The 27,401-nt window shown below is 43.1% G+C and overlaps 1 protein-coding gene across 5 annotated transcripts in view; it reads left to right on the top strand.

The window, feature by feature from the left end:
- Positions 1-27,401, top strand: part of POT1 (protection of telomeres 1) — a 210,110-nt gene that overhangs the window by 76,414 nt on the left and 106,295 nt on the right. For all 5 annotated transcript variants that reach the window (XR_008892655.1, XM_056573771.1, XM_056573772.1 and 2 more), the window contains one exon: positions 15,872-16,027. Coding sequence is in view for 4 of the 5 variants with exons in the window: in XM_056573771.1 (XP_056429746.1) it covers positions 15,872-16,027 (156 nt within the window). In the remaining variant the exon portion in view is untranslated. The remainder of the gene's footprint in view (positions 1-15,871; positions 16,028-27,401) is intronic.

Consider the following 27,401-nt stretch of genomic DNA (forward strand, 5'->3'; position numbering starts at 1 on the left):
GCAGAACATTGCACCCTAGGGTCTTCCACAGATCCAAGGGTGCAATGCTCTGCAGTCTACACATACCCACCCATGTGTCTATACAGGTTTGGGTATGTGCAGGCAACGGTGCAATGCTCTGCACATACCCCCACCTGTATAGGAATGTTCCTACACACTGAAGGAGACAGACTGACACGCCCCCTCCAGCCAGCACAATGAAAAAGTTACTCACTAGCATATAAATGCTTTGATCTCTGGATATATAGATCAGAGACACATACAAATTATATGCACATGATCAGGATTGGGTACTGAGTAACATATCACTTTGTTTTCTTTTTTTGCACTATGACAGGTACGCTTTAATCCTGACTCATCTTCAGGGGGGAATCACCACAGAGGATAATTGCTGACATGTTTTTCAGGACATCCTCATGCTAGTAGCTGTTGGTTGCCAGTATTCCTGACATGTTGCTTCAGGGGTAGCCAAGGGCTCACTGTTGTTCACCGACTTGTAGTCAGAGCAACAGTTACTCACACATAGGCGATAATTTACCGTTATACCTGACTCACCATCAGGGGGAATTGTCGCAGTTAATGTTAGTGTTACCGACATGTCCTCAGAGCAGTTGCTTGCCTCATACGTCATATACGTTCTCATATCACTTGGCTTCTTTGCATCAATCCGACTCGTTCAGCTTGTATGGGCACGTTACTTGGGTAAGCTAGGTCACTCAGCATTGCAATCACAGTGTCGAGCAATATACTTACGTTACTCTAGTTGCACGTTATGTCTGTTGCGATTCGTTACGCACTTCACGTCCCTTACGGCATAGTACGCAATTGCTAGTTCGGTTCAGTCTTAGCCTGTTAATTTTGTGGTTCTGTAGTTTCTTCTAGGTGGAGCGGTGCAGTTTAAGCTCGTGGTTAGGTTATCAGCAGGTCAGTAGTTTACTATTGGTTAGTTTTTTTTTATACTTAGTCTGTTCTTATGACTAGTTAATCTTTTTCCGGGCACCCATTTCTGGACCGGACAGGTTGGGTCTTTCTCAAGATCTTCTGCATGTCGCTTGTGGACCATCCCTAAGTTGATGGATGAGTTGCGCGGAAGGGGAGTTCCTTTTCTAGCTTTTGCCCGAAAGGCCGAACTGTTCAAGTTGTCGAGCCTACAGCTGGAGGTAGTTAGGAAGAAGCGTTGGGTCAAGCCCCGATATCGCAACTCCATTCCATGATGACCACCATGATGGCCTCGTTGTCTGGTGTTCAGACTAGACTGGAGGCTCTTGAGAGGAGAGGAGTTCAGGACACAGCGTCACCTGCAACTCAAGTAGTGCCATCTCCTTCTCAACCCAGTATATCAGGTAGGCCGGCATTCTGCCAAAGATATCTCCCATCCACTTTATCCTGGCAGCTTTATGTTAAGACATACTGGACGGCAAGGACATTAATCTAGCGTCCTTGCTCATCTCCTCTCAGGACATTGCTGACACTAAGACTGTAGCGTGTGGAGAACGGTCTGTCGTCCTGAAGAGTAAGGATGCTAGACTCAGTCGTAAGCTCAATATTCATGAGTTTGTGATAGCATTCAGTAAGTTTAGAGAGGTCATCTGCTCGATTAAGCCCGAGCCCAGAGAAGAATAGGATTTGTATCTCTTACAAATCACGGAATTCTCCTACAAGTACGGTGGCACTAATTATGATTATCGCAAGAGTTTCTCGGCCAAAGCGGCAGCCGCATTTAGTCAGTATGCCTTTGTAACTGATTGGAGCATATTGGATACTGAACTCTTCTGCAATCACTTTGCAGGTCTAAAATCTCCTGCATGCAGTCAATATCCCACATGGCAGCCTGGTGTGCAGGGCTCAGTCAGCCAGTAGAGCCCGGTACCAGCAGAAACTCTGGCCCGATGCCAGCACTTGGCCAGAAATCGGCTCCTTCCCTGGACAAGTTTGGGCACCCAGTCAGGTACCTTGGAAGGAGTCAGATTTGTAACAATCTGTCTGCCTTCTACTATAGTTACTGTAGGCTCTTACATGTTTGCTTTCTGTGCTATAGAGCGCACCCTAGCATGGTCTGCTTACAGAAAGGGAAGGCGTGACTAGGCAGGCGGGTGCAGGTTTCTGCTCTGGTCAGAATTTTGTCAGGACACCCTGAAGCTGGCTGGGTGCACTGGCTAGTAGGGTTCATTAATGGTTTTCATACAGGCTTGATTGCTTTATCAGAGTGCACCTACGAATGCAACAACTTGTTGTCAGCGAATAATGACCCCAATACTGTAAAGTACGGTAAAATACTTTGCCTCACAGAATGTCTGGTGTCCGGTAGTATCTAAGTTACTATCTGTTTTGAGCAACAAAGCTGATGATCACCCGTTGCTACCCTTTGGTTCATCTGCACTAACCACGTCACAATTAGTTTCCCACATACGTTCCTTGATCACCACCTTGGGAGGTAATCCTCAGGAATTCTCAGGACACTCTTTCCGCATTGGGGCAGCCTCTGCAGCATCACGACACAAGGTTCCTCCGCACATTTTCCAGAAGTTAGGCAGGAGGAGGTCAGGCTGCTACTCTACTTCTGTTCCAAATCCATCCAGTGAAATGGCTGATGTTTTCAGATAACTGGTATTATGACTTTTCAATAAATTATTTTCCTGCACGGCTTTGTTTTTTTGCCCTCTAAAGGCTTACCCTCGGTCGTGGTTTTTGGGCACAGTTTAACCACTTTTATCCTACAATGTTATGCATATGTGTTAATTGGTTTCCTTGCAGGGTCTTCTGAGGAGGTCTTATCTACTGGTATAGGGAAGTCTTTTCAGTCATAGGTTTATCACTTGTGGTCAGGACTTAACCTATCAGTCTGCATTTGTGGGAGGAGTGTTGGATATTTAACGCACGCCTCCCTTCCCACAGGTGTAAGCATTGCGTTTGGCAAAACCCACCCGCCTCTTTTCTTTATCATTTTCATAGGGTATGCCCTCTAAAGGCTGACCCTCAGTCGCGTTTTTTGGGCACAGTTCAACCGCTTTATCCTATAATGCTATGCATATGTGTTAATTGGTTTCCTTGCAGGGACTACCGAGGAGGTATTATCTACTGGTATAGGTAAGTCTTTTTGGTCACAGGTTAAGCCCTGACCACAAGTTCTTTTTATTCTGTAGGTCAATGCGATTAAAATGCCAAATTTATAAAGCTTTTCTATTTTTGTACTACTTAAAAAATTTTTTACTTTTTTTTCTAAACAATATCAGTGTGCCTGAAATTGTCTTATTCTGACACCTATAACTTTAAAATTTTTCTGTATACAGGGATGTATGAGCGATCATTATTTTTCGCCGTGATCTGTACCATATTTGTTTTGATGGGATGTTTTTGATCGTGTTTTTTTTTATCCTGATATATGATATTAGAAAATATTTTTTATTAGGGGAGGGGGTTTATATAATTTTTGAAACCTTTTTTTATTTTTTGTTTTACACTTTTTAGGTCCACATAGGGAACTTTTACATGCATTTATTGCTGGCTCCTGCTTTCGCTTCAAAGTTACATAACGCAGCATTGCATACATTTATGTCCTGGTTTGTTAAAGGGGTATTCCAGGATTTTTTTTTATATTTGACTACACAACAGGGGATGCTAAGTTAGTGTAGTCCATAATATAGTGTATGTACCTATGTTTCATGGTGGTCTTGCAATTCTTTTGTGATTTTTGCCCCAAGGTTTATTTTTACCAGCATACAAAATGAGTGTCGTCTCAGGTTTTATCAGGTTTTTGCAGTTCGGCTTGAGACACTTCATCACTAGTCAGGTGATCAGAGGGAGCCGGTCTTTGCTTCAATTGGGGAGCAACAGCTGGGTGGGAAGAAGATAACTTTGTTTTTGAAACAGCTGGAGGCACCATGGTCTGAAAATACAGGTTTATTGCATTAAAGAGATCACAGATGTGTTTCAGTGGGTGGGGTGGCTGATGTGTGGGAGGGAGAAAAGTGACCTCACACTTACAAACAAGGAATCATGGGATTTGTAGTTTAAAGGGACAAACTACAACAGGAAATAGCCAGTTCATAAAAAGATAGCCTCAGCTTTATAATAATCTCACAACACAGCCATTTAACACCAAGACAAGCGCAGATCCTTCCTAAGGATGAATCTTACTGCCTGGCAGGTACGTACTAAAATCACCTTATGATGGATAACCCCTTTAAGTCCCGGATGTCAGTAGCGTGAATTTAGGCGATGCTTGTTTTTACATTGTGGAGGCATTTGTTTACAATCTGCAAAAACTGCCAAAATCTGTTGAAAAAACTTTTCATATGTCGAGGAGATGTATCAAAAGTTTTAATAATTCTTCCAGCTATGTCTAGCAATCGATCATGGTCTGAAATCTCATAAGCAGAGAGTAGGAAGAAGTGCCAAGCCATGCTCTTCTCTTCCTTGTTGCTCTAGTGATCAGTCAGGATCTGGACACTCACTGAGTGTCCAGTATGAGCTGCAGGATGCATTAAGGCCTCTATAGGATATTTGAAGAAATTAATCAACATAGGACCTTAGAGTTTCATGGTGTTGATAGGTAGAGATTATCCCCTAGCCAAAGGATTTTACATTTGACTGTGCCTTTCGGAAAGTTTTTAGTCCCTTTTTCTTTTTTTAACTTTTTTATATGTTGTGGACTTATACTAAAATAAAATAAAAATATCAAGTAACCCCCCTGTGTTCTGCACTCATTACTGCATTTTAGGGTCTCTCCAAAAATGTTCGATTAGGTTCAAGTCAGGGCTCTGACTGGGCTACTCAAGGACATTCACAGAGTTGTCCCTAAGCCACTTCTGTGTTGTCTTGGCTGCGTGTAAGGTCATTGCCTTGTTGAAAGGTGAACCGTTGACCCATTCTGAGGTACAGAGCACTCTAGATCAGGTTTTCATTAAGAATATCTCAGTATTTTGCTCAATTCAGCTTTGCCTCAACCTTCACCTGTTCCCCTTGTCCCAGCCACTAAAAAACATCCCCAGAGCATGATGCTGACACCACCATATTCTACTGTAGAGGTTGATATTGGGCAAGTGATGAGCAGTGCCTGGATTTTTCCAGACATGATTCTTTGAATTGAGGCCAGAAGGTTTAATCTTTATTTCATCAACCAGAAAATCATGTTTCTCATAGTCTGAGACACCTTTAGGCTGCGTTCACACAGTGGAATGTCCGCACGGAAAATCTCTGTGCGGACGTTCCATACAGTGTGGGGTGCCGACAGAATCTGCTGGCACTAGGACCGCATGGAATGTGCAGTCTCATAGACGGTTATGCATTCCGTGCGGTATCCGCACAAAGAATGAGCGCGTTCATTGTTTGTGGGGAAACGGAAAAAGGAATTTCTGTGCCAGAAACATGGGGCACATAAATTCCGCCGTGTGCACAGCGCAGCAAAATCCTGTTGAATTCAACGGGACTCTGCTGCAGCGGAAATATTATGCGGACATTCCAAGCGGAAGTCCACACGGAATTTAGGGGCTTTTTTTTTTTTTTTTCTTTTGCAAACTCCATGTTGGATTTCATGTGACTTTTACTAAGGAGAGGCTTTTTTCTGGCAACTGTGCCATAGATCTCAGATTGGTGGAGTGCTGCAATGATGCAGTACCCACCTGTGTGAGCTGCACGCAGCGCTGGAGGCTCAGAGTCTGAATCCTCACGACCACGGGGCCGGAGTACCATGACGTCACAACTCCGCCCCCGTGTGACGTCACGGTCCACCCCCTCAATGCAAGTCTATGGGAGGGGGCGTGAAAAAAAGTAAAAGGGTCTGAAATCTTTGACTGCATTGTATATATGTGTGGTGTCCCAGTACCGCATTTCGTTCAGTACTTATTTATCTATGGGTCCCCGTAGCCAGAGTCCCTAGGACTTAGTAATATCTGTTAGTCAGTCCGCCCCTAGTCACCTCTATTATAGTATATAGATTTCTAATTTATCCATAGAATAATGTATATATTATTATTTCTGCATATGGTTACTTGTTTCCATGGTGTTTCAGGGCCTTCGGGTCATGTGATGCCTTCCAAGCCTCATTCTGGATGTGTTCCAGGCCTCACTTTGGTATCTCTAGCCTCATTTTGGGTTTTTGCAATGTATATAGATCCTATGATGTAAGCAATCCCATGATACCATGTAAAGTGAGTGGCAGACGTTCGGACCAATCAAAATCGCCACGCCCCCTGCCCATATAAGGGAGCGGCGGCCATCTTATCTTTCTCTCTTTCTCCTGGCTCTTGATGAGAGAAGACCTATATCTCAGTAATTGCAGTGAGTTAGGTCTGAGCCTTGCGGCAACAGCTGAATGATCTAATTTATAGAGTGTATCATCCCCTAAGCACTCTGCAGTATCACCGGACTCAATATTTCCCCTAAATCCGGACGGATCTGCACATCATTCCCTAAATTCAGAGACTATAAGTTTCATGCAAGGTCCGCAACTTCTGCCAGTCGCTAAGCAACCTAAGAACTGTTATATGAGACTGTTACTACGTATTGGATATTGCAAGCACTGCAGTAAAGTTATTCAAGTTCAAGTTAAATCTACTTGTGGACCTTCAGTCATTTCATTGCACCTGTCGCTTCTGGGAAGGGTGGCGATAAGCCGGAACATAGATTCAGCATACCAGCCCTCACCCTGGCATCACGAGTGACTGGGTTAATATTAACCCCTCATATACCAACATCATACCATCCCTACCATACACCCCCCAAGAGCTACCACAAAGCCTTTTTGGCGTTGCACGAACAGGATTCGGGTGTGTGCCTACCATTGCCACTAGTGAAAGTGTACTCCCCCCTAAGAAGTGAACTTTATTCATGTGTTGCTGTGTACAAGAACGGTGCTTGTGGTGCACCATACAAGGGGGCCAAGAGAAAAGTAAGGGGGGAGGCGAAAATCTGCTTGCAACTACAATGTGTAAACTGCGCAACGAATTTATGCTGCGATCCTTTGGTCCAGTCAGCAAGGGCGGACCTCAACTGTTACCAGAAAAGCGCGCAAAGAAAGCCCGCGCTGCGCCCCGCCCCAGGGCGTGGCCACGAAGTTGCTGTGTCGCAGCCAAAAGGGAACTCAGAGATGCAGGAATCGTTCCTGGAGGGACTGGAAGTCGGGGCTGCACCGATAGTGTCCTTCCTGTCCAGCGCCATTTTAGAGAAGCCCACTATAAAAGACGCCACACAGAGCAACCTCTCCAGTCTGCAGAGAGAGCCGGAGAGTACGGACATGGCGGAGAGCAGCGTTCCAGGTGTCAAGTTGACAAAATGGTGCCGGAAACACAGAAAGTTGTGGCAGTCGCAGCCCAACTTTTTCAACTTGCGGACCGTCTGCAGCGGCTGTCATTAGACGAAGAGGGGGCCTGCAATCTTCCCCCACTGCCTGATGATGACGACGATTGGCCAGAGACACCTCCAGCGAACAGTGCAGGGACACCTGGAGGTGCGTCACTGGTGAGATTGTCCCCTCACCACAGGACCTGGGGCTCGTGGGCCGAGATCCCGTCGGAGGAGTCTGCTGTGAGTACCCCGCCAGAGGCGGCCTGTTCTTCCTCCTCCAGCCCTGAGGTCATTCCTTGATCAAGTTTGCCAAGTGCACGACCGTGCTCACCAAAATTGCCGCAATGGGTGTTCGGAGATGAGCCGGAGCTGATCGAGTACATGCACAGAGTACTTCAACCGTTACCTGGGAAGACACTCCCACCAATCCCAACTGCAGAAAGGGAAAGGGCCCGTCAAGAAGCTGAGCTGGCTGAATGGATGGAAAAGCTAAAGGCCCAATACAAAGAACTCTATGCTCCAAAACACGTACATTTGCCTTACGAAGAAAGAGTGCGGTATCAAGAAAATACCAAAGAAATGGAGGCATTGTACATCCGTAAATGGGATCACCCCCGAGAAGGGGAGGAGCCATTAGAAAGGAGAAGAGCAACTGTGGCCAAGTTTGACAAGGTCAAAGGTTATGGGACACTCCTTGACTACCACACTGGGCAGACCATCCTCGTAAACCGGCGAGCAGTGCAAATGCCATATCTCCATAAAAAGTTCAATACCTTGGAGGTGGGTGAAATTGTGGAGTACACACCCGTCCAGAGCCTTCTTGGAGAATGGGCTGCAGCGGTCACCAGATCAGCAGCCCCAACACAGCTTCCCTTTAAATATTTCCCGTCAACGGATTGGGAGTCTGATCCCTTCAACTTGAGGCCGACAAGGTCTGCTCCTAAAGCCTCCACCAGCGTACCCAAGGAGGAGGATCTTCAAGAAAAAAGTTCATTATCTTCTGTGTACAGTAAAGAGTCAAGTGCATCATCTTCTACGTACAGCAAAGAACAAAGTTCTTCATCTTCTTCATACCGTCGAGAGTCAAGTTCTACACAGGATGAAGAAAACAGGCCAAAATTGCGGCCACCCAAGTCGGTACCTAGACCCTCTCGGAGCAGTGAGAGTTTGCCAATTCCTCAGGTACCAACGAAAGGGTCATGGGTTGCTCCTAATTTGGAGATGGTGCTCAAGCCCTTTTGCCCCACTGTGATCCCGGCTAGTAAGCCTATAACCCTTTCTCAAGCTGCCTTCCACAACTCCATTCTCACCAATGTGGTGTGGCAAAGCTATGTCAAGTCTGATCCTGCCCCTGATGTTGGCAGATATAGGGGAACCAAGAGAGGCACTACAAGAGTGAAGAAGAACATCTTCTAAAGAGACTCTAAAGTAAAGTCTTATTGTTTTTTTTTTTTCTCTAACCATTTTGTCTTGCAGTAACAAAGTTCAAGAAAAGTGCCTAGCAGGACTGTGCTAAGTTTGTTTCAGTTTAAAGTTCAGCAACGTAACCACCAAGCTTGTGCCTGACTAATAAGTCAAGAGACTCCTAGCCAGTAGGAGATTCATCAAGGACTGTACCCGGCTGAGTTGTGGTTAAGGCCGTGTTTATTTTTCATTGAACTCCTAGTGTAGGTGGACTGCTGATCCTTACACGCCATTTTGTATATTTTTCCTCAATTGGACTCCTAGTGTAGGTGGACTGTTGATCCTTACACGCCTGCTTCATGTATATACCACCATCCTCATAAGAACTCTTATGAAAAATGTCACACTTATCGGGTGAATGCACCTGAAATATGTTGTAGTGTTAATAAATATATAGTAAAAATGTATATGGTTTTGTACACAGAAAAATGTCCTTGTGTCTGTGTACATAAATAGTCAGTAAGGTTTGTACATAGAAAATATAGTCAAATGTCTATGTACATTAAAATAGCTTAGAGTTGTGCATGGAAAATATCGACGTACTGCACGTGCACACTCAATACTACAATTGAATCCAATTCTCGTACACACAAATGTATCGTAAATCAAAGGTGCTTAGTAGTAATCCAGTAGGGGACACCTCTACTCCTCCGAGGGTAGTATTATTGCTGTCGCCCATCGCTAGCACCTATCTCAACAAAAATAATGGGGAGGCTTCCCTTTTAAATAGTACTTGCACATAGTACCCTACATTACTCACTTAATGTACTACTTCAAAATTTCTCTAGTACATACACAAAAATAAACATCTCACTTAAGTAACACTTAAGGAATTGTAGCATATTGATACCCAATTCCTGCCACTGTTGGGTACACTTCTTCTTTTCTTTATTCATTGCATGTGTGAGATGCTCTGCCTGGCCAGTAGATGCTCTTGCTAGTACAAAAGTAAACACGTAATTTTCAGAATAACCTGGATAGGTTGTTGAGAAAGTGCTCTAGGGGTAAGTAGCGTGTAGTTGATAGACCCTAGCAGCCACCCTTACTGTGACCTAGCTTAGGGCTAGCCAGTATACCTTTCGTGTACTAATTAACAGGTAACTTATTGTTGGCATAAAATGTGTGGGATAATAAAATGTCTAGTCAGCTTGAAGCTAACAGTATAGAGAGCTGAACTAATGTCTAGTAAGCTTAAAAAAAGTATAATAAGTTTTATAAAATCACATAGGAAGCTAGAAACTAAAGTATAGATAGCTCCTTTTTAAGTGTCTAGATAGCATTCAAGTGTTTAAGTAGGATGTCTAGCTTATATATAAATCATCCTGTTCTATAGTATCCTGTTCTAATTCTCGTCCTAGTCCCTCTGTCTCAGGGGACAGACGTCGAGGCCGACTTATGTTTAGTAAGGGGGTTTGTGGTGTCCCAGTACCGCATTTCATTCGGTACTTATTTATCTATGGGTCCCCGTAGCCAGAGTCCCTAGGACTTAGTAATATCTGTTAGTCAGTCCGCCCCTAGTTGTCCTCTATTATAGTATATAGATTTCTAATTTATCCATAGAATAATGTATATAGTATTATTTCTACATATAAATGGTTAATTACTTGTTTCCGTGGTGTCGCAGGGCCTTCGGGTCTTGTGATGCGTTCCAAGCCTCATTCTGGATGCGTTCCAGGCCTCACTTTGGTATCTTTAGCCTCATTTTGGTTTTTTGCAATATATATAGATCCTGTGATGTAAGCAATCCCATGATACCATGTAAAGTGAGTGGCAGACGTTCGGACCAATCAAAATCGACACGCCCCCTGCCCATATAAGGGAGCGGCGGCCATCTTATCGCTCTCTCTTTCTCCTGGCTCTTGATGAGAGAAGACCTATATCTCAGTAATCGCAGTGAGTTAGGCCTGAGCCTTGCGGCAACGGTTGAATGATCTAAATTATAGAGTGTATCATCCCCTAAGCACTCTATCTATCACCGGACTCAATATTTCCCCTAAATCCGGATGGATCTGCACATCATTCCCTAAATTCAGAGACTATAAGTTTCATGCAAGGTCCGCAACTTCTGCCAGTCGCTAAGCAACCTAAGAACTGTTATATGAGACTGTTACTACGTATTGGATATTGCAAGCACTGCAGTAAAGTTATTCAAGTTCAAGTTAAATCTACTTGTGGACCTTCAGTCATTTCATTGCACCTGTCGCTTCTGGGAAGGGTGGCGATAGGCCGGAACATAAATTCAGCATACCAGCCCTCACCCTGGCATCACGAGTGACTTGGTTAATATTAACCCCTCATATACCAACACCATACCATCCCTACCATACACCCCCCCAAGGGCTACCACATATGTAGTAGTACTTTGATATTTTAGAGTCTATATTTGAAAAGTCTCTATTTACAACAAATTGGCAACAGAATAAACTATTTTACCTAAAAGATTGGGTCATCAAAATCAGATTACCATGGCTTTTGTAGAATGTCACATTGTTGTTACTAGTATATATTTAACATGCCATAGGAGTACAGTGATCCCTCAACATACGATGGTAATTTGTTCCAAATGAACCATTGTTACTTGAATCCATTGTATGTTGAGGGCTCTGTGCAATAATAATATAGTAAGTTATACTCTCATGTCCCCGCCGCTCTAGACAATCACTGCTGCCCTGGTTGTCGCTGTCATCACGTTCCCGGGGTGTCCTCTCTGCTCTGGACCGTCACCGCTGCCCTGGATCAGCGTTCTCCATCGCCGTAATCACATCGCTGCGCACGGCGCTCCTATTGGATGATGGGACAGTATGCGTGGCGACGTGATGACGACTGAAATCGACGGCCATGCAGCGGAGCTCGAAGAGGACGGTCCGGAGCGGCGGGGACAGGTGAGTGACACTCATCGGAGCACATGGGGCTCCTTAAACGGATATCTGGTGACAGCTGAAGCAGTCTGCGCTGCCGGATAGCCGTTTGTGGTGGCCCCGACATACAAAAGTATCGTATGTTGATGCTGCCTTCAACATGCGATGGCCTCTGAGAGGCCATCATATGTTGAAATTATCATATGTCGGGGCCTTCGTAGGTCGGGTGATAACTGTATTATGAATAATCCTGTCCTGGATTAAAAAATCAATAAGAACATATTGCTTTAGTAAATAGTAAATGCGTCTCTATGTTTTAGTAATGCATTTATAATTTATAAATACATAGATTAAAGGAGTTTAAAATGTAGATTTAAGTTGCTTTGTGACATTAGTGTGTATGATACTTTACTATTCTCCTCTTATTTTTGAGCTTTATAAATTGTTAGATGTTTTTAGTTTTGTGCTTAACAAAGTTGAAAGGTTTTAATACCGCCTTTGATTTACAACTACTTTAGTCTCACACAATACTGCAGTGTGCATGCTGTTGTACTGTCTCTTGACTTTCTTCTGTAAGATCTCATCTCAGTGGGTGATCTTTTGAACCATATGTGCTGCAATGCTGATGAAAAAAGTGAAACTAAAATGACCTGTAAGCATGTCTGTTTCTCCTTTTTTTTTTCTGCTGTTACACATTTTGTCTTTAATTTACCGTATATACTCGAGTATAGGCCGAGTTTTTCAGCACGATTTTTCGTGCTGAAAACACCCCCCTCGGCTTATACTCGAGTGAACTCCCCCACCCGCAGTGGTCTTCAACCTGCGGACCTCCAGAGGTTTCAAAACTACAACTCCCAGCAAGCCCGGGCAGCCATCGGCTGTCCGGGCTTGCTGGGAGTTGTAGTTTTGAAACCTCCGGAGGTCCGCAGGTTGAAGACCACTGCGGCCTTCAACATCATCCAGCCCCCTCTCACCCTCTTTAGTTCTGAGTACTCACCTCCGCTCGGCGCTGGTCCGGTCCTGCAGGGCTGTCCGGTGAGGAGGTGGTCCGGTGAGGAGGTGGTCCGGGCTGCTATCTTCACCGGGGAGGCCTCTTCTAAGCGCTTCGGGCCCGGCCTCAGAATAGTCACGTTGCCTTAACAACGACGCAGATGCGTCGTTGTCTAGGCAACGGCTCTATTCCGGGCCGGAAGCGCGGAGAAGAGGCGCCCCCGGTGAAGATAGCAGCCCGGACCACCTCCTCACCGGACCACCTCCTCACCGGACAGCCCTGCAGGACCGGACCAGCGCCGAGCGGAGGTGAGTACTCAGAACTAAAGGGGGTGAGAGGGGGCTGGATGATGTTGAAGGCCGCAGTGGTCTTCAACCTGCGGACCTCCGGAGGTTTCAAAACTACAACTCCCAGCAAGCCCGGACAGCCGATGGCTGCCCGGGCTTGCTGGGAGTTGTAGTTTTGAAACCTCTGGAGGTCCGCATGTTGAAGGCCGCAGTGGTCTTCAACCTGCGGACCTCCGGAGGTTTCAAAACTACAACTCCCAGCAAGCCCGGACAGCCGATGGCTGCCCGGGCTTGCTGGGAGTTGTAGTTTTGAAACCTCTGGAGGTCCGCAGGTTGAAGGCCGCAGTGGTCTTCAACCTGCGGACCTCCGGAGGTTTCAAAACTACAACTCCCAGCAAGCCCGGACAGCCGATGGCTGCCCGGGCTTGCTGGGAGTTGTAGTTTTGAAACCTCTGGAGGTCCGCAGGTTGAAGACCACTGAGGGCGAATGATGAGAAGAGGATGATGAAGGGGGGGGGTGTGGGGATGATGAAGGGGGGTGGGGATGATGAAGGGGGGGGGTGTGGGATGATTACAAGGGGATGATGAAGGGGGGATGTGTGGGATGATAAGGGGATGTGTGGGATGATGACAAGGGGATGATGAAGGGGGGATGTGTGGGATGATGACAAGGGGATGATGAAGGGGGGATGTGTGGGATAAGGGGATGTGTGGGATGATGACAAGGGGATGATGAAGGGGGGATGTGTGGGATAAGGGGATGTGTGGGATGATGACAAGGGGATGATGAAGGGGGGATGTGTGGGATGATAAGGGGATGATGAAGGGGGGATGTGTGGGATGATGACAAGGGGATGATGAGGATGTTAATGACGGGTCTGGATGATGACAGGGGGGGGATGAGGTATTTCCCACCCTAGGCTTATACTCGAGTCAATAACTTTTCCTGGGATTTTGGGTTGAAATTAGGGGTCTCGGCTTATACTCGGGTCGGCTTATACTCGAGTATATACGGTAGTATTACAATTTTTTCCTTTTTTTTTTTTCTTTTGTGAGTGCCATAATGCCTGATTATTGTCTCCTTTATTTTACCCTAAAATATAGTGCCAAACTGGGAAAAAAACAGTTTGTGAGATGAAATTGACAAAAAGAAAATGTATTTTACAAATTTTGGAGTGGTGTTCTTTATGCCAATCACTGTGCAGTAAAATTGACGGAATGATACCTAATTTGTATAGTTTTTCGCTGTTTTACTATTAAAAAAATCAATGCAAACTTATATAAATACAAATTTATATTTTAATAGACCAGATAGTCTGCTCACGTTGATACTAAAAATGTTTGTTTATATATATTTTTTTTAAATTTATAAAATGGGAAAAGAGGGGCGATTTTAATTTTTATTATGGAAAGGGGCTTATTTATATTTTTTAAAACATTCTTGATTATTTTTTGTTCACACTTATGTGACTTGTATATGCAAGGCTTATATAGCAGTCTTGGCTGCCAGGGAGGCCTAGCCATGCCCTCAGGCTGCTGAAACAATTAGGGATGCACCGAAATTGTAGGCACGTAAAATTATCATCTGAAAATGGGGTGATCGGCATTGTGCTGAAATGAAGAAAAAAAAATTCCTATAATTTTGGGTGACTTTGGTGGGGCCAGACGGACAGATGTCTTCACCTTAGGCAGAGGCATGTAGCATTGTACATATTTTATCCTAGAATGCACTGTAGAGGGTTCTTGGTGGGGCTCAGCTGTGATTAGATTGTGGTTGAAGGACCTTTGGTGAGGCTGAACTGTGATGAGATTGTGGCTGAAGGACCTGCCATGATGATGATTATGACAGAGGTAAGTGGGACTGAGCTGGAGAGGGCTGTAAAAATCTAAAAGAAAGGATATTGTATGAAATCTTGTACAAAGGGGCATGTTTATAGGTTGCAGATCACTGCTCTATAGCAGTACATGCACAAAGTTTATCTGGCAGTAACACATAAATAAACTTTGTGCATTCTGTGGATCTGCAACTGGTGCAGAACTGCAACTCCCATCACATGCTGAACAGTACAAAAGTATATTTAATGGTAAAATGAAAAATGCCTTTACACAGGGACTTGAAAGCACAAAAATGACAATTGTCCAGGTCTTTACTGGGTTAGGATATGTTCACACACGCGGATTTTCGCAGCGTATTTAGCTGGTTTTTATGCTGCAAATCCGCTGGTGAAGGCCCGCTCTATGCTGGCTTTACATGTGCCTGCTGGTAGCGGCAATACGCCGCTACCAGCAGACACAGTGCAGCGGCTTACTCGCACATCGCGGCAACTCTCCCTGCTCTGAGCTAGGCAGAGAGCTCCCGCGATGTGCGAGTATACTGCAACTCGCACATCGCAGTGTGTCTGCTGATAGCGGCGTATTGCCACTACCAGCAGGCACATGTAAAGCCAGCATAGAGCGGGCCTTCACCAGCGGATTTGCAGCATAAAATCCGCTGTAAATCCGCGCGTGTGAACGTACCCTTAAAGAGGTTTCCAGATATTAATTTATGGCCTATCCTGAATAAAGGCATCCATATCAGATTTTCTTTCTCTGCTATCACTATATTAAGATCATTAAAAGAGTATTTCAGCTTAAAACTTTTTTTGTGCCATCATCCCTGGGCTGCCAGTATATAAAAAATCTAATTAAAATTACCTGCTGCCACTGCATAAGTCCAGATGATTGTTGTATATATGCTGGCAGCCCTGGGATGATAGCACAAAAAAGTTCTAAGCTGTAGTACTGCTTTAATTGGGTGATAATGTGGTTACCTAACCACAGCAGTCCAAACAGTATATTTTGAATAAAAATACCATAATGGATTTCATAGATAGAATAGACAGCATGGCACAAACATTACCCTACACACATAATGCCCCACTTTAGGCCATACAGGTCTTTTACTGGTAATAGAAATCCATTTAAAGGAAGCATGGTCTCTCTTTCAGGTTTGGGATGGTACGAAATGTTCTTCTTTATCATGGAAGGTTTATGTAGAAGATGATGTACTTGAAGGAGACAGAGATACGATCAGTCAGCTGCAAAGCTTTACCATAGACATTTTGGTTTATGATAATCATTTGGAACTTGCAAAATCTTTAAAGGTAAGCCATTCACACCCTTCTATGTTCGTAGTACTGAACTGAATTACGTTTTTTTTGTATAATGTCAATTTATGTTATCCTATGTTTGCACAAGATACGAAAACTACCTAACCTCCTAAAGGAGAACGCCAGCCAAATGAAATTACCTTTATATTACTGCATATGTTAAATAATGTTATATAACTTTGTAATGTACAAGTGTAATCTTTGCTGAGCACATACCTTGTTGTTTCTCTAAGCTTTTCCTCCAAGCAGGAAGTCTAGTAGTTCTTAGTACACATGATGACTGTTAGGCACCAGATTGCTGAGTTTGGCAGCCATTTTAGGTCCTACACGTCACTTTGCAACACCACACTCCTTTCTCCTCAGCTCAGAGCACTTCATTGTTTGATTGTACCTACCTGATTGGCTGAGGTGCACACACCTGCCTCATCTATAAGCGTGACTTCTCTAACCATGTGAGCAACTCACCTCTCAAGGCAGCTTTTCCCTGCAGCTCACATTCTCACATTGGAAACAAACACAGGGGCTGATGGTTTGTGTAGTTCTTTTCAGCTCTCAGCTGGATTTATGGGTCCTAATGGGGGTCTTATTTTAAATCAGCTTTGAGATATATATACACTATATATATATATAATAATCTTATTTACGTTTTTGTTTTTACCACTTTTGACTTGATATCTTCTATAAGGACACAGCCTTTTTTAGCCTTGAGGACGCAGCCATTTTTCATTTTTGCATTCAAATTTTTTCCTCTTTTAACAATTTTTTTTCTAATTTGAAACTAATATTAGAGCTTGTTTTCTGCATGACTAACAGTACATTGTAATGAAACTTATTATGTAACCAAAAATTTATTGTGCATGTACTCTTTATTCTGTAGGTCAGTGTGATTAATCGATACCCAATTTTTATAGTTTATCTATTATTGTTCTACCTTAGAAAACGGTAAAACCAGTATTCAGAGCTAAGTATATTCCTCATTTAAATGTTAATTTAGGCAAGCAAATATAAACTTATAATCCAATGCTTTCATAGTATTTTTCTGTATTTATTTGTCATCTTCATATTTTCATTCGAAGCAATAAAATATTCATATTAGACAAGTTTATAGTAGATAGTTACAAGCCATAGGACTAAATTTCATAGATTTGAGGTCTGATGCAATGTTTTGGGAACTCCCCTAACTAGCACATGCGTAAAGGGAGTTCCATGAAACGTTGCATCAGACTTCAATTCCATGATGATTAGACCTACGGCTTTCAAATATCTACTGTATTGTCCAATATGAATTTCTATTGCTTCGAATGAAAATATGAAGATGAGAAATGCTACGAAAGCATCTGATTGTGAGTTATTTGCTTGCCTAAGTGAACATTTAAATGAGAAATATACTTACCCCTGTGCATACTGGTTGATTGCATAGTGAAGACTTGGTTGAGCTCCACACCAGGAAGGACTTTATATTAAAAGTGCACGTATATTGATAAACTTTAAGTCCCTATAGAAACTTAAACATGCAATCATTAGATTGCATTAACTGTTCAATGTTTTGCTTTTGCATAGCACTGAACAGTGAGATTAGCGCTCCACTGATACAGCCTGGCTCTCCAAGGCTACATCACTGAATAGTCATAAGGGGAACCTCGGCTGCCATTTTAGCTCATCAAACCCCTGCATTCACGTTGTAGTGGTCTGATGAGCTACACTGAGCAACCGGAATCTTTACTATTACTTTAGACTCTGTGATCACCATTGATCATGGGGTCTAAAGGGTTAATGACAGCTGGACATGTCAGAAGTTTAGTCTAATGACAGTGACACTTTAAATCTGAAACTTCTGATCATCTGACTATTTCAAAAACCAAATGCAAAAGTAAAAGTTGGTAGTCGGAAAGTGCTTTGAGCAAATCTGCAAATCCCAGCATGCCCAAACAGCAAACAGCTGTCTCACCATGCTGGGAGTTGTAGTTGTGTACCTCCAACTGTTGCATAACTACATCTCCCAGCATGCACTTTAGTGATCAGTACATGCTGGGAATTGTAGTTTTGCAACAGCTGGAGGCACCTGGTTGGAAAATACAGAGTTAGGTAATAGAACCTAACTGAATTTTTTCCAACCAGTGTGCAACAGCTGGACGTTTGCCCCCCCCCCCCCCCCCCCCCCCCTTGTGAATGTACAGGGTACATTCACACAGGCAGGTTTACATTAAGTTTCCTGCAAATTTTCTGCCGCAGCGCAAGCTCCTAGCGGGAGAATCACTGTAAACCTGCGCCAGTGGGAATGTACCCTAAAAACACTACTTTACACTACACGAACACATAATAAAGGGTAAAACACTACATATACACCCCTTACACTGCCCCCCCCCCCCCCAAATAAAAATAAAAAACATCGTACGGCAGTGTTTCCAAAACTGAGCCTCCAGCTGTTGCAAAACAACAACTCCCAGCATTTCTGGACAGCCACTGACAAGGCATGCTGGGAGTTTAGCAACAGCTGTGGGCACCCTGCTTGGTAATCACTGGCATAGAATACCCCTATGTCCACTCCTTTGCAATCCCTATTTTAGTCCTCAAATGCGCATGGCGCTCTCTCTATTCGGAGCCCTGTTGTATTTCAAGGAAACAGTTTAGGGCCACATATGGGGTATTTCCGTACTCTGGAGAAATTGCACTACAAATTTTGTGGGTCTTTTTCTCCTTTTACCCCTTATGAAAAGGAAAAGTTGGGGTCTACATCAGCCGGTTAGTGTAAAAATAAAAAATACATTTTACACTAACATGCTGGTGTGGCCCCATACTTTTTAATTTCACAAGAGGTAAAAGGAAAAAAAGACCCCCAAAATTTGTAACGCATTTTCTCCTGAGTACGGAAATACCCCATATGTGGGCGTAAAATGCTCTGGGGGTGCACAACAAGGCTCAGGATTGAGAGTGCACTATGTACAGTTGAGGCCTAAATTGGGGACTTGCACAGGGGTGGCTGATTTTGCAGCGGTTCTGACATAAAAAAAATATATAACCACATGTGACCCCATTTTGGAAACTGCACCCCTCACGGAACGTAACAAGGGATATAGTGAGCTTTAACACCCCACAGGGGTTTGACGGATTTTCGTAAAATTTGGATGGGAAAATGAAGAAAACATTTTTTTTTTTACTAAAATGCTGGTGTTACCCTAAATTTTTCATTTTCACAAGGGAAAATAGGAAAAAGCCCCCCAAAATTTGTAACCCCATTTCTTCTGAGTAAGAGCATACCCCATATGTGGATGTAAAGTGCTCTGCGGGCAAACTACAATGCTCGGAAGAGAAGGAGCGGCATTGGGATTTTGAAGAGAAAATTTGTCTGGAATTGAAGGCCATGTTTGTTTACAAAGCACCTATAGTGCCAGAACAATGGACCCCATTTTGGAAACTACACCCCACACGGAATGTAATAATGGGTGCAGTGAGCATTTACCCCCCCCCCACTGATTTTTGGAACAGTGGTCTGTGAAAATGAGAAATTTAATTTTTCATTTGCACAGCCCACTGTTCTAAAGATCTGTCAAACGCCAGTGGGGTGTAAATACTCACTGCACCCCTTTTTAAATTCTCTGGGGGTGTAGTTTCCAAAATGGGGTCACATGTGGGGGGTCCACTGTTCTGGCACCACAGGGGGCTTTGTAAATGCACAAGGCCCCTGACTTCTAGTCCAACCAAACTAAAAGTCGTCAAACACCTATGGGGTGTTAAGGCTCACTGTAACCCTTGTTACGTTCCTTGAGGGGTGTAGTTTCCAAAATTGTATGCCATGTGTTCTTTTTTTTTGTTTTTTTTTGCTGTTCTGGCACCATAATGGCTTCCTAAATGTGACCTGCCCCCAAAAAAACCATTTCAGCAAAATTTGCATTCCAAAAGCCAAATGTGACTCCTTCTCTTCTGAGCATTGTAGTGCACCCGCAGTGCACTTAATGTCCACACATGGGGTATTTCCATACTCAGAAGGGATGGGGTTACAAATTTTGGGGACATTTTCTCCTATTACTTTTTGTAAAAATTTTAAATTTTGGGGAAAAAAAATGCATGTACCCCTCAATGTACCCCTTGTTACATTCCCTGAGGGGTGTAGTTTCCAAAATAGTATGCCATGTGGGGGTATTTCTTGCTGTCCTTGCACTAAAGGGGCTTCCTAAATGGGACATGCCCCTAAAAAACCATTTCAGAAAAACTCACTCTCCAAAATCCCATTGTCGCTCCTTCTCTTCTGAGCCCTCTAGTGCACCCACAGAACAATTCACATACACATATGAGGTATTTCTTTACTCGAGATAAATTGGGTTACAAATTTTAGGAAGATTTTTCTCCTTTTACCCCTTGTAAAAATAAAAAAATGGGTCTACAAGAACATGCGAGTGTAAAAAATGAAGATTTTGAATTTTCTCCTTCACATTGCTGCTATTCCTGTGAAACACCTAAAGGGTTAACACACTTACTGAATGTCATTTTGAATACTTTGAGGGGTGCAGTTTTTATAATGGGGTCATTTGTGGGGTATTTCTAATATGAAGGCCCCTTAAATCCACTTAAAAACTGAACTGTTCCCTGAAAAAGTCTGATCTTAAAAATTTTGTGAAAAATTGGAAAATTGTTGCTATACTTTGAAGCCCTCTGATGTCTTCCAAAAGTAAAACCATGTCAACATTATGATGCCAACATAAAGTAGACATATTGTATATGTGAATCAATATATAATTTATTTGGAACATCCATTTTTCTTATAAGCAGAGAGTTTCAAAGTTAAAAAAAATTACAAAATAGAGAATAACTTTCTCAGGATGTGCTATAAAACGTAATCTTTAATTATTATTACCAAGTTAAAAAGGTAAATTACTTAGTGTTGTTGATATGACATTGCACAATGGCAAACAAAGAAGTTAGGTATGTACTGGCTAAGTGCGGCTGGGCCCAGCCACACACACAGTCCCGCACATAAACTGTGTATGAAACTCTGAATATACCGCCAACGCGTTTCTACCACCAGTCTTGGTGGTGTCATCAGGGAGGTATATGCAAAAAAACATAAGTAATTTCACATAAAGATAGAGCCCACTGAGATCAAATAAGTGGGGCTGCTTACATAAAGACAACTATGTGATGCTGTGTACACGATTTAAGCCACAATCACAAAAATCGGAGGCAATTTCAAAGCAGTCTCCAAAGGTTGCCAAATAGTATGAAACAATTAGCCCATGGACCCAAACGACAGAATCATATGCAAAATATATGGCTAAATCTGTGCTGTGAAGGTCCTGTAAGGGAAAATAATTTGTAATTCCTCATATATATGAATATGTCCCAAGGCTCAATTGTTCAGATGCCGCTGATATTGTGCATCACGGTTACTGCAGTTAAACAGTTGTGCAGCGTGAGACACCTGCATCTAGCAGGGAGCCGGGAATTACCAGCTCTCTCGCAGGTTCCAGCAAGCGTGTGGCGTCTGACGTCAGATGCCACACGCTCGCTGGAACCTGCGAGAGAGCTGGTAATTCCCGGCTGGATGCAGGTGTCTCACGCCGCACAACTGTTTAACTGCAGTAACCGTGATGCACAATATCAGCGGCATCTGAACAATTGAGCCTTGGGACATATTCATATATATGAGGAATTACAAATTAATTTCCCTTACAGGACCTTCACAGCGCAGATTTAGCCATATATTTTGCATATGATTCTGTCGTTTGGGTCCATGGGCTAATTGTTTCATACTATTTGGCAACCTTTGGAGACTGCTTTGAAATTGCCTCCGATTTTTGTGATTGTGGCTTAAATCGTGTACACAGCATCACATAGTTGTCTTTATGTAAGCAGCCCCACTTATTTGATCTCAGTGGGCTCTATCTTTATGTGAAGTTACTTATGTTTTTTTGCATATACCTCCCTGATGACACCACCAAGACTGGTGGTAGAAACGCGTTGGCGGTATATTTAGAGTTTCATACACTGTTTTTTAACAGTTTATGTGCGGGACTGTGTGTGGCTGGGCCCAGCCGCAATTAGCCAGTACATGCCTAACTTCTTTGTTTGCCATTGTGCAATGTCATATCAACAACACTAAGTAATTTACCTTTTTAACTTATTAATAATAATTAAAGGTTACGTTTTATAGCACATCCTGAGAAAGTTATTCTCTATTTTGTTCTCTAATGCTGGATGGACTTATTTTCTAAATTTAGTGGTTTACGTTGGACCACTTATACTTATTCTTACGTTTTTTATTTAAAGTTAAAAAAATACAACATTTTAAAATTTTTCATCAAATTTTGGAATATTTCACCAAGAAATGATGCAAGTATCGACAACATTTTACCACTAACATAAAGTAGAATATGTCACGAAAAAACATTCTCGGAATTAGAATGAAAAGTAAAAGCATCCCAGAGTTATTATTGCTAAAAAAGGCGTTAAGGGGTTAATGAGGAGCTGGGAGGTGAGGGCGAGCAAGGAGTCATGCCAGTTTGTGGCACTTGAGCAGCTCAGCCCTGGCCTCTTGACACTTGGCTGATAAATGTTGTACCCTAACAGTTATCCAACAGTGTCTTCAGCTCTTAGCTACTAAAACAGTCCTTTTAATCCTCTCCTTTGTGACCCTTTTACATGTATACATGACACATCAGAAGATATTAGCTATAGAAGATACTAGGTTTGTGACTGGTCCATGTAAAAAATTTGGGATAAGGAAGTCTACGTCTTTAATGCCCTTAGAGTAAAAGCAGTATAGTAATATAGTAATGGTCTCCAGGGGGTGTGGCTATGCTGCAGTGGGTGAGTGTATAGCATGTTGGATTTACTAAGTTATGCTATCCACCCACCCACTGCAGCATAACCACTGTAGAAATCTGTAGGCGCTATATAAATAAATAAATTATGTTCCCAGAATGATGACCCAGAGTAGAGATGAACGAAGTTACAGTGATTCAATTCATCACGAACTTCTTGGCTCGGCAGTTGCTGACTTTAGCCTGCATAAATTAGTTCAGCTTTCAGGTGCTCCGGTGGAATGGAAAAGGTGGATACAGTCCTAGGAGAGCCCCAAACCCTATGCTCTGAATCATCATTCTGGGAATGAAAGTGTTTTTTGGGCAATTTAGTGGTTTATGGGGTTAAAATTTGGAATGTACTTTGGACTTGGTACATTCGGGTCAAATTATGGGAAATTAAAATGAAGAGGGAAAATTTAGTACTCCATGGAAGTGTGATACTCCTTGAAGCAATCCTTAATGCAGAGGCCCGGATGATTGCGGCAAGTGTCACATTGAGTGGTGGTTTCCTTCCGTATCCCACTCTTGTGACACACATTTTTTATGGGATTTCCCCGTCTTTCCAGTGTGGGGGACCTCACCTGGAAAGAGCTGACTTGGGATGAACCTGGCACCTATAATTCCAGTTCTTTGGGAACTCTGGCCTACTCTCTCCCAGTCACCAAAGATCAGGGCCTTTAGGACTTCTTATTGGAACTGGAGGAATGTCCCTGTGTTGCCAGCATGCAAAAGAGTTGTATATGGAAACCTGTACCAAGTAGACCGCAACTTTTTTTTTTTTTTTTTTTTCTTTTCTTTTTCTTTTTTTTTAACCATCCCAGGTTTTCCGCATGGTGGTGTATGGCTTGAGGACTTGATCAGAGAGATCAACTCCCAGGCTTAAGGACCGTTGTCGTGGTACCTCGCACAGGGACGGGTGAGCTGCCGTTACCATGAATTGTGGTCAGCATAAGGACATCCCGCTTATCCTTATACCTGACCAGCAACAAGTTTTCATGGTTAAGGGCACGGGACTCACCCTTGGGCATAGGTGTCTGGAGAAAATTTAGAGGGAGGCCTCTTTGGTTCTTCCCATAAGCGGACGTGGATCCGGCGGCGAGAAGGATACTGGTATAAAAGTTGTCCACGTACACGTGGTAACCCTTATCCAGCAGTGGGTGCATAAGGTCCCAAACGAGTTTCCCCGCTAACACCCAGAGTGGGGGGACATTCTGGGGGTTCAATACGGGAATCTCGTCCCTCATATACTCTAAACTTGCAAGTGTACCCTGAGATACTCTCACACAGTTTGGGGGAGGGGATATGTGCAGGGGGTGGCAGGGGAAGTGTGTGTGCGCGGTTTGGTGCAAACTATATAACTGTGTGTGATTATAAGTCACACCGTTATATTTCAACAGAAAAAAAAAAAAAACGCTGCGGGCCCAAAAAAATAAATTAAAAAAAAAGTGGCAAATCGCTGCACCCTGAAGCCCTAATGGGGCCTGGGTCACGCAGAATAATGTGTAGCGGACCTATTGGGGGGTCAGAGGGGGGGGGTTTACTTTATCACCTACCTCCCTTCACTATCACTCTCCCTGCACTAATGGTGGCAGGAGGCCACTTTCTCTGCCCTGAGAGGCACAGATCTTCGCATATGGGGGTGGCACCTTCTCTCAGCTCGGTGGGCTGGCAGAGCTGAGAGACCGGGGCATTAACCCCTCATCTGATGACTTGTATTGGTCCGACCAATAGCAGCTCTCCTGGGGAGGTGACGGGATCGCCATTTTCCCCTAGCAACAGGAGGTGACTGGTGGTGTATTGTACACCATTGATCACCTTTTGATTCTGGGTCATCGGGTCACACGTGACCCGTATGACCGGAAATGCTGCAGATCGCCGGTGTGAATTCAGGTCTCAGGACCCCCCCACCGCCGTTGTCACGGGATGCCTGCTGAATGATTTCAGCAAGCGTCCCATGTCCGGTCCCCACCCGGCGAGCGACGGGGACTGGAATTCCCACGGGCGTACAGGTACACCCTGTGTCCTTTAGTCCCAGGACGCCAGGGCGTACCTGTGTGCCGTGTCCTGGATGGGTTAACCTTACACTTAGGGTATATCTTCTGTCTAACAGATGCCAACTTATACTGCAATGTAGTGGCAATGACCCCATATACTTTAGTGGCCTAAACATAGTCAAGGGCTAGTGTCTATGTTTAGTCCATTTTCTGCATGTATATGTTTACTTAGTGTGACTAAAAAGTGTGGTCTGCTGTGCTTTACAGTGCTGCAAAGGGAATGAACTAATACTTAGTCACTAGTTGACCACTGCCAGTACACCACAGTATGTGTTGGCAACCCTTATTGTATATTCTAAGCGTAAGTTTAAATGGTGATGTGAACAGCCCCCTAGTAGGATAACACAGACGGTTAACCTGTTATAAAAAAATGTGTGTACAGTTAAAATCTGTGACTGAGCAATGAGTCTTGCCCTGTTACTCAACTCTTATAAACCGTAGGCAGCTGTGTGCCAGTGGCCTGTAAAAAGCCTGGAACCGTGCAGGATATCAATTTTTAGCTTGGACGTTTTTGTTAGTGTTTTTTTTTTTTGCAAACGGGGAGGGTGTGTATTAGAAATCTTGGGTGAGTTCCCACCCTTTTTTCCAGGACTTGACCCCTGCTTATGACGTATTGTCCCTGGCTGCATGGAATGCTGGAAAACGTCAGAGACAACAGTAAATGAACAGACATGTACTACATAACTTCCAGGTGTGGGTCCTGTGCATGAACATGGGACAAAGCGCAGTACGAAGTTAATAGAAGCATTTTACACAGTATTGGAACTTGGCATCATGGGCTCAACGGCTGAAGGAATACAAATCCTGAGATGTTCCTAAAGGGTCTATTCACTTGGACTGTATCCTGCACATACTTGATGCACAGGATTTAAAGCCACAGATTTAAACCTGTGTTCAATCATTTAGTTTACATTGAACTCTACAGTTTCAAATCCTGTGCATCAAATATGCTCAGGATACTGTACGTGTAAATAGACCCTTAAGGTTCTGTTCTTTATTATAGCTGATATTAGGTATTTAGCAATGCTATATCATGCAGTTGCATAATATGCAAATAAATGTAAGCCATGTTAGACCAAAAATGTGAAGGAACATAGCATGTTTTATGTTATACTTAGATAGTTTGCTTTTCTCCAATGTTATTTAATTTTTTTGCTATTCAGTTAGTATTTAATGTGTGAAATATATCCAGGAAGTCTTCCTATTTATCAAAACAAGGCATACTGTCTGCCTGTACAGTATCTTGCAGTCTTAAATTATTAGTCAAGTTAGAGAATGCTGCCCCTTTGTGGCTTATTATATACTGTTAAACATTTATAATGATAAATATGTTGTAAAAGGATCATGTTTTATAGCAATATGTTTAAATTGTCTTTTGTACTCTACAGATGGTTTGTGAAAAATGTACAAAAGTCTCAAATGCCAATAATACATTTAAAAGTTTCTTTATCCAAGTGCAAAGGTGGCTGATCCACAACACATTATACAAAACAAGTGCTTTTTCATAAATGTTAAGCTTTTGTGGGCAGTGTCCTCACTCCTCTTGTTTGAATTGTGGATTCATTTATTATGTAATATTATTTTTGTCTCTATATGTACCCTCTGTCTTGTACAGTGCTACGCTAAACACTATATGGACAAAAGTATTGGGAGACACTTTAGAATTATTGTATATGGGTCTTTTATTCAATACCTTTGCAAGGAACTAGAATGGAGATTGCAAACCAGGTACTCTTATATAACATCAGTGTCTGACCTTGCAAATGCTATAATGGATAAATGGGCAAAATTCCAACAGACACCCTCCAAAATCTTGTAGACAGTGTTCAAAGAAGAGTAAAAGCAAAAGACTGACCAACTTCATATTAATGCCTATTGATTTAGATTGCACTCTCATAATGCTTCTGTAAATGTAATTTCTAGGTGCCCAATACTTTTGTCCATATAGAGTATGTTTGTGTTCTCTAAATAAAGATTAATATTAGATTCTTAATAATGTTCTCGTACAAAAGACAGCAAAGATGTCAGTCGTAGGACTGGCCTACAAACTTAGGTGTATGGGGAACCACAATAGGAAAAAAGGCAGATCGCACTCACCCAATGGAAGATTAAAACGTCCTCTTTATTAGGAAACTTCTTTAAAACATTCCGAGGTGAAGGTAAAGAGATGCGGTCAGCATAAGCTGACTGACCAGCTGAGGCGAGGCAGCACTCCTTTAGCGGTTCAGCCCACTTTCTCAAGCCTGCTACTCATTACACCTGTGCTTCCTTTTACCTGGCACAGTGGGTGACGTCACGGTCAGAAGAAAAAAAGGTGAGGGAAAGGAGGGAGGGAGGAAGGAAGGAAAAGGGGTGGGACAAGGGAGAAAATGAAGGGAAAATATGCTATAAAATATCAGAAATTATGCAAGTATAAATTAAACAAGGAAAGCATTAAGCTTGTTTCTTTCGTTCCAGCCAAGATTGCCGAGTGCATTTGTCCGTGCAATCCACATTGCTTCCCATCTCCGGAGG

The sequence above is a fragment of the Hyla sarda genome, chromosome 4 (assembly GCF_029499605.1).
Source record: "Hyla sarda isolate aHylSar1 chromosome 4, aHylSar1.hap1, whole genome shotgun sequence".
Taxonomy (NCBI): domain Eukaryota; kingdom Metazoa; phylum Chordata; class Amphibia; order Anura; family Hylidae; genus Hyla; species Hyla sarda.